The 8,141-nt window shown below is 34.3% G+C and overlaps 1 protein-coding gene across 1 annotated transcript; it reads right to left on the bottom strand.

Moving 5' to 3' along the window:
* Positions 1-362: 362 nt before the first annotated feature.
* On the bottom strand, positions 363-5,236 carry LOC127846054 (serine-aspartate repeat-containing protein C-like). The gene is made up of 4 exons (XM_052377231.1): positions 5,200-5,236; positions 3,422-3,481; positions 1,196-1,684; positions 363-445 (listed from the first exon to the last, which is right to left on the bottom strand). The coding sequence occupies exons 1-4, from the start codon at positions 5,234-5,236 to the stop codon at positions 363-365; spliced, it is 669 nt and encodes a 222-aa protein (XP_052233191.1).
* Between the last annotated feature and the right edge of the window lie 2,905 nt (positions 5,237-8,141).

The following is an 8,141-nucleotide window of genomic DNA, read 5'->3' as shown; positions in this document are numbered from 1 at the left end:
TTCTGAGTTCTAATTTGCGGAAAAAATGTGCAATCCTAAACAACAATTTTAGACACAATGTTTGGCATTAAAAAGGCAGGTGTGTAAAATAAGGTGTTGCAACATACATGGTCAAGGCATATTCATTTGTCACTAAAACACAATATGTTTAGTTTGCTTTCCATTTCCTTTTCAGAAAACATTATAAGCCAACAAGACAAACATCGTGAATGTTGAGGCAATCCCGACCCCCTTCTTGCACAAATACTACAACTCGCTCAAGAAATTCAGCATGCCACCTATGAACATCTTCTCGCAAGGTGTCTGCATCAATATTTCTAACAGCTGAGACTTGATTAGTTGCTGGAGGTGAAACAATCTGATCAGATAGAGCTAGCGCTGAGTGACTCGTCTGTTAACGTGACTGACCTCCATATGTTGCTCTCCAATAATGTGAACCTGACGCCTGAGGAGCAGTGTTGTCCTACATTCCCGGTTCTGTGTTGGGACTTTGGCGTCAAGACTCACACAATCTCTGTCTATGGCCCTGTCACAGCAGCAACAAAAACAGGAAGTATTTAAGCTGCGCTCTGGGAAAACAGGGCAAAATGTCACAGATAAGCGTGTTAAGTCTGCCCAGGCTTATCAGTGACCACACTTTCTGAATATGCCTTTATATAAAAATAACTCAATAAAAGTGGAAAGTGTCGTGGCTGATTTGTTTGTGCAGACTGCTCAGGCTAATCTGGAACGACTCTTTACTCTTATGCATTTAGTCCGCTTTTAAAAAAAAGTTTATAGTTACGCATTTAGTTTACGTAACATCAGTTCTTTTTCTGACCCTTAAGAGAAAATTTCCTATTACTAATCATGAATTTTGTGTTTTTGACAGGTCAAATTGACTAAATATATACATATAATAGTTAGGGTCAGGGCATATTTTCATACATTTTTGTGCCAAAATTCAGCCTCTAAACTAAACGTTTTTGGTTTTTTTCACTTATAAATAAATCTGCGGACCGCCCATTCGACTGAGAGTCAAACAGGTGCAAAGCGATACACATGATACTCTCCACAGATGGATATCATTATAAACGTTTAATAATATGTGAATAAATAAAGAAAGATTTTAAGATAATGTATAATTAAGATTACAACAAAGTTAAAGAAGTATTTATTTGCTGCGATAGTAGATGTTCGGTGAATAATTTCTTACGTTCATCGCTATCATCATCGCTACTATCGTCATCGTTATCATCATCGCTACCCCAATTGCTAACATCGTCATCTCTATCATCATCGCTACTATCGTCATCGCTATCATCATCGCTACTATCGTCATCGCTATCATCATCGCTACTATTGCCATCGTTATCACCTTCGCTACTATCGCCATCGTTATCATCATCGCTACTATCGCCATCGTTATCACCATCTTTATCACCATCGCTACTATCGCCATCGTTATCATCATCGCTACTATCGTCATCGCTACCATAATTGCTAACATCGTCATCTCTATCATCATCACTACCACCGTCATCGTTATCACCATCGCTACTACCGCCATCGTTATCACCATCGCTACCATCGCCATCGCTACCACAATTGCTAACAGCGTCATCTCTATCATTATCGCTACCACCGTCATCTCTACCATAATCGGTACCATCTTCATCTCTATCACCATCGCTGCGATCGTCATCTATATCATCATCAAATACAAATACATGGCATTAATATAACGCAATTATTTGTATATTCTATTGCGCTCCACAGTTACAAATTAAGCAGTAAGACGAACAATTGTAAACAATATACATTTATGTTTAATAACTTTTCAACTATCAGAATTTACTTTTCTAGTTTATAAAAATAGTCAAACTTAATATTAATTTGACTGGTACATTCATGGTTTGCAAAATTGTGCAGAAAAAATGTGTTTTCAGTCTTGATCTAAACGTGGCTTTAAATTGATAATTCTTAAGGTATTCATGTAGATTGTTCCACCATTTTGCACCGACAACGGCAAGAGATCTATCAGCCATTTTTGTTCGTTGTCTTTGGATGTACAATGTTGTCTCCTTTTGTGATCTTAATTTGTAGTGTCATCGAGCAGGTACAAACATTTACCTAAGGTATACTGAAGCTGTTCCGTTGATTACCCGAAATACTACAACTTAGACTTTAAACATCATCCTTGCTTTTACTGTAAGCCAGTGTAGCTGTTTTAGAAGTGTTTTAGATGATCAGTGATTGGTTCTTCAAAAAGACGTTCATGACTACTCTAGCAGCATGATTTTGTACTTGCTATGGCTTCTTGATTTGATAAGCAGAAACTTCCGTAAAAAAACAATGCAATTGATGCTGCCGACTCTTTTGTATGATGTTTAAGTATACCTTGGATATTTCGTAGCTGTGCTTAACACTTTTCTGGATGTGTTTGTCAAAGTTAAGTTGTTGGTCATGATAACACCAATATCTCTTATATGATTGACAAATTTCACTTTACAACCACCGAAAGCCACGCTTGAAGTACTCAGTTTTGCCAAATGTTGCCTGGCCCCATATACAATTATTTCAGTTTTTGATTTATTTTTGTTTAGTTTGAAGGCTGACATTTACTTAATGACATCTTCCATGCATTTATCGGTGCTGAAAAATAGTTGTCTCATTTTCGGAATTACCTGTTTGAATTTTGAAGGCATATTACGGTTTTCCGAATATCTTTTTCGAACCACTCTGTTGAGAGCAGATATATGAAATGTAAATATAACTGGTCAGGTACAAGAACCCTGAGGGACACCGAATAGCATTTGTTCAGTTTCAGATGGTTACTGTTCGATTAACACTTTCATTGTTCTGTTGGTGAGATAAGAGTTGAGCCATTTAAAGGAAATGCCATGAAAACAAAATCCATCTTGAAGAAGACGAATAAGTATTGGGATATAAATGGTGTCGAACGCTGCACTCAAGTAAACCATGACCACGATAGTAACTTGTCCTTCATCAATTGTTTCTAGAAGGTCATTATACATTTTAAGCACTGCCGTTTCAACTCCATGATGTCGTTTATAGGCCCTTTGGTAAGGTTGAAGGAGATTATTAGCCTTAATATGATCATTAATTTGTTTTAAAGCAGCTTTTTCCAGAATTTCGAAAAAAATGTATTTCAAGGATTACGAGGGTCTACTTTTCAAGTTTTAAAACTTGCATTGTTTTGAAAACCAGTTTTACCGATCACACAAGATGATGGCCACTTTTTTTCTTTCAAGGAAAACACAATTTTACGGACTGCGACGAACCATAACATAACGACAAAGGTCCGTCACAATATACCAAAAAACGAACACAACTTTACGGTGAATTTTACAGAAAAACATGACAAAATTCCGAGTGATTGGCTTACACAGCAAATTCTTATTTGTCCATGTGTACTTACCTGTTATGTCGTGCACGACATGCGCTGAAAGGCTATTGGCAAGATTCAGGGAGGTTCCTCCTGAAGAAAATGTTTATGGAACAGTTGACTGAATGAAAACCTAAATGCTCTTGTTTTAATTAACGTTATCATTACATCATTACTATTCAGGAGACTAAACGGCTTTTTCATTCGGAAGCTAAGATCAAAGTTATATATTTTCCTTGTTTTGTTTGTTACTATTCATTATACTATTTCGATCGCTTCATTTTCATTTAAGCAGAAAGAAACATTTCGTTGTTGAGTTGTTGATGTTGTTGTTGTTATTGTTATATTGACCGACTTCGTTTAAAACGCAAAATTACATGCACGCTGTATTTTGAGCACACGTTCTGAAGTTTTCAATCCTTATTCAAATTATTCAAATAATTTCAAATAATATACAGCACATTTTGCAGATTAATATATTGTATTCTTAAATGTTTTAATAGACTTAAGTAATTTTTATAGTAAGAAAAATAGTTAATAATAGAACATGAATTAGCCGATATACGAACCCGTATTGTCTTAATCAGTAGGCAGATGCGCTTCCACTGCGCCAAGCAAACTTTCACCATCTGAAGCGAAACATAATATCTATAGCAGATCGTGTAATCATGTGATAGTCAAGACAAAATCAGGACCCCCACTGTGCCCAAAAACGCAAGGTAAATTTTTGCCGTCCCAAAATTTAACGATATCACAGTTCTAAAAAATGGAAAGTCTTCTGCAAGAAACAAGACAATTATTTATCCGTTAAAACAATTTAAAGTAACGTACCCCATTAGAAATACATTGAAAAAGTATGTTATCTCAAAATCTAATACGACGATATTCACTTTGTTAAAAACAAACAACTGAGCATACAAAAAGGGTAAGAAAAACGCCAGGGACATATTTATTGTATTTATTTGAATTATAGCATATAATTTTAAAACACGTTGTGGAAGTACGATAATCTAATCAAAATCTCTTTCCCATCCACGTTTTTAATGGAATTATTAACAGATTTTTGCATGTGTTGAAATATCATTAGACATGACTGCTTATAAATCTTAAATGTTTTTAATAGACTTTAGTAATTTTTATGGTAAGAAAAATAGTTGATATAGTACGTGAATTAACCGATATACGAACCCGTATTGTCTTGATCAGTAAGCAGATGCGCTTCCACTGCGCCAAGCAAACTTTCACCATCTGAAGCGAAACATAATATCAATAGCAGATTGTGTAATCATGTGATAGTCAAGACACAACCAGGGCCCCCAGATCGCCCAAAAACACAAGGTTATTGTTTGCCGTCACAGAGTTTAACGATAAAGCAGCACTATAAAAAGCTCGACAGTCTTCTGCAAGAAACAGGACAATTATTTATCCGTTAAAACAATTTAAAGTAACGTACCCCATTAAAAATACATTGAAAAAGTATGTTATCTTAAAATCAAGTACGACGATATTCACTTTGTTAAAAACACACAACGGGCATCCAAAAAGTTAGCAATAAACGTCAGGAATATATTTTTTGTATTTATTTAAATAATGGCATATATGAAACACGTCATTGAAGTATGATAATTTAATCAAAATCTCTTTCCCATCCACGTTTTATTGGACTTGTTAACATATTTTTTTCATTTGTTTAAATGACATAAGATATGACTGCTTTCAAATTTTACATGTTTTTAATAGACTTAACTAATTTTTATAGTAAGAAAAATAGTTGATATAGAACGTGATATACCGGTAGCCAAAATACGAACCCGTATTGTCTTTATCAGTAAGCAGATGCTCTACCATTGCGCCAAGCACACTTTCACCATCTGAAGCGAAACATTATATCTATAGCAAAGGGGGTAATCGGAATAAGTACTCACACAAATAAATACGAGATAAGTTTGTGTTTGATGTTGTTTCTTGTACATTTAAGTTTAAAGAGACCACATGTATTCTTCATACGTGAACAACAAGAATATACCATGTAATACTGTCTACAGTGTCTTCTAGAGCTGAGAAGTTGGCAAACTAACTATTTTACCAACATAAAGTCACAAGAAGGCCATATAACAAGAGGTTTGAACCATTATATAAAGTACTAGACTTTATGGTTTTGTTATTTGCCACGCAAAATTGATGTACATGAATTTATATGATGCCCGAGAGTCATCAATAATGTTTTACAAACATATTTATTTATTAATTGAGTTTTGCTTTAAGGAATCGAAGTCAGGGCTGATGAATTGAATAACATGCTTTATTCGATATGAGACCTTCTCGAGTACAGGTGAAATCGTTTTCCTAAAAAGGTCAAATATAATTCGAAATAATGTTGTCCCTGTCTATAACACTCCATATATATTTATGTTTTTTTCTACAATTTACTCTTTTTCAAGAGTTACGGAGATAAGTAAATTTAACCCATTTATGCCTAGCGTCTAAAAAAAAGGCCTTGGCAAACAGCGTAGACCCAGATGAGATGCGGTTTCTCATCAGGGTCTGCGCTGTTTGCTTACAGGAATGTCTGTAAGAAAAAATCTAAATATAGAAATAAATATACTAGACATCCCTAATTTTGGAAATAAATTGATGCAATTTTGAAGGATGGGAGAGTCCATTAGGCATAAAGGGTTAAACATTCGGGTAATTGTTGCATATGTAGAAAGGAATAAAACCACGAGTGCTTGTACGAGTTTATGTTCAATCATAATGAGACTGACATCTGAAATATGTAAGTTAGAGTTTTCACATAACGCTTGTCATACTTCAATTTTACAGATCGAATCGTTTATTTCATTAAATGTACAATAAGTGTTTCTGTAATTTATGATTCTTATTAAAAAAAACAGAAATTCGTCATTTTTCTGTATGCTATTATTTTTTTCATAAATTAAAATTGCACTACTAAGGCAAACATGATGTCATGTATAATGTTCGTTGCATTTGATGCCTAGCGAATACTAATTCATAACGCTTAAACCTATGTGGTACATCATCTCTTTAGACATCATTTTATCTAATGGCATTCTCTCGTTTATTTAACCCATTTATGCCTAGCGTCTAGAAAAAAGGCCTTGTCATGATGCGGCGTCTCATCAGGGTCTGGGCTGTTTGATTAAAGGAATTTCTGTAAGAAATATTCTAAATATAGAAATAAATATACTAGACATCCCTAATTTTGGAAATAAATTGATCCAATTTAGAAGGATGGGAGAGTCCACTTGGCATAAATGGGTTAAATGAGACATTATTGTAACGCGTTCCTGAAAGAAGGAAACACGAAAATTTTGGAAATAAATTGATCCAATTTAGAAGGATGGGAGAGTCCACTTGGCATAAATGGGTTAAATGAGACATTATTGTAACGCGTTCCTGAAAGAAGGAAACACGAAAAGTACCTGACAATTGTAAAAATATGCCCGGATAAATATTGAAATGCTTCATACAAAGACATGTTAAGTAACGTGTTAAAGATGCTTGCTCCAAGTTATCAAATTTACCCTAAATCACCGACTGAACATATAAATCATTATCTGTAAAACAAATTTGGTAGGCTGTATAAATCCCTTTAAGTGAAATATCTAATGATTCTTTACTTTTGCTTATTAGCATACGTTTTGTCTAAATATAACTTCAGTTTCCTTAAATGCGTTTGAATAACATCTACATTTCAGTATGAAGCATACTAGTACAATTTTAGAATATACCGGTATTGAATATTAGCTTGCTTGCAGTTAACTGCCGAAGTAAGCCGTTTGTTTGCGTGCTGTTAACTGCCGAATTAATCGTTCTTGTGCGTGCATTTAACTGCCGAATTAAGCTATTAGTTTACGTGAAGTTAACTCGAAAATGGGTATTATGCCATATGCGGCCAGCGTAGATCCTGACCAGCCTGCGCAATCATGCAGTCTGGTTAAGAAATGCCCTTTCTGCAAACGAGACTACGAAACCTTGCGCGAATGTATAGCGGACATGGTAGCTCAAGACCAGAATACGCTAGCCGCATATGATATACAACACATTTTCGCATGACAAGGCTCTCATTGTATCGCAAAACAATGGAAAAAAAACTGCATTATTTTTCACTACCAATGTCATTGAACACCGCTTGTTATAAGCATTCGGAGATATCAATATGATTGTCATGCTTGTTTAGCTTAAGCAATGATCTTCCATTTGGGGTGTAAAACGAAAAATTGTTTTTGCAAATGGAAAATTACAGAAAAAGGGAAACATATTAAAAGAAATCTGACCGCATTCGTGTAGTTACTTACGAAACTATATATCAATACATATCACGCGGAGATATTATTTAGTATAAATTGTTCTTGACCGATATTTTAAAGTTTTGGTGAAGGAAATCTTCATACGATATTCTTGTAGGTATTTTGGTACATTTCTAAAAAAAACAAACATATCTTAAATTAAAATTTGTACAAATAAAGCTTGGTTGCCTTTAAGGTAAGAATCGTAATACACTAGTTAAGGAGCGCTTCTTTCAATAATACATTTCAATAGGTATTTTGGTACATTTCTAAAAAAACAAACATATCTTAAATTAAAATTTGTACAAATAAAGCTTGGTTGCCTTTAAGGTAAGAATCGTAATACACTAGTTAAGGAGCGCTTCTTTCAAAATACATTTCAATTAAAACTGTTTGCATTATATTTTTTAAACAATATATCGAAAATAATGATACATTTGAAA

This window comes from Dreissena polymorpha, chromosome 9 (genome assembly GCF_020536995.1).
Source record: "Dreissena polymorpha isolate Duluth1 chromosome 9, UMN_Dpol_1.0, whole genome shotgun sequence".
In the NCBI taxonomy this organism is placed as follows: Eukaryota; Metazoa; Mollusca; class Bivalvia; order Myida; family Dreissenidae; genus Dreissena; species Dreissena polymorpha.
This window is presented reverse-complemented; position numbering and strand designations above follow the sequence as displayed.

Coding starts and splice junctions, on each gene's coding strand:
- LOC127846054 (XM_052377231.1), bottom strand. CDS start 5,236: ATGGTAGAGCATCTGCTTACTGATAAAGACAATACGG. Junction 1,685..3,421: donor TGTCGTGCACGACATAACAG/GTAAGTACACAT, acceptor ATGATGATATAG/ATGACGATCGCAGCGATGGT. Junction 446..1,195: donor CGATGATGATAGCGATGAAC/GTAAGAAATTAT, acceptor ACTGCTCCTCAG/GCGTCAGGTTCACATTATTG.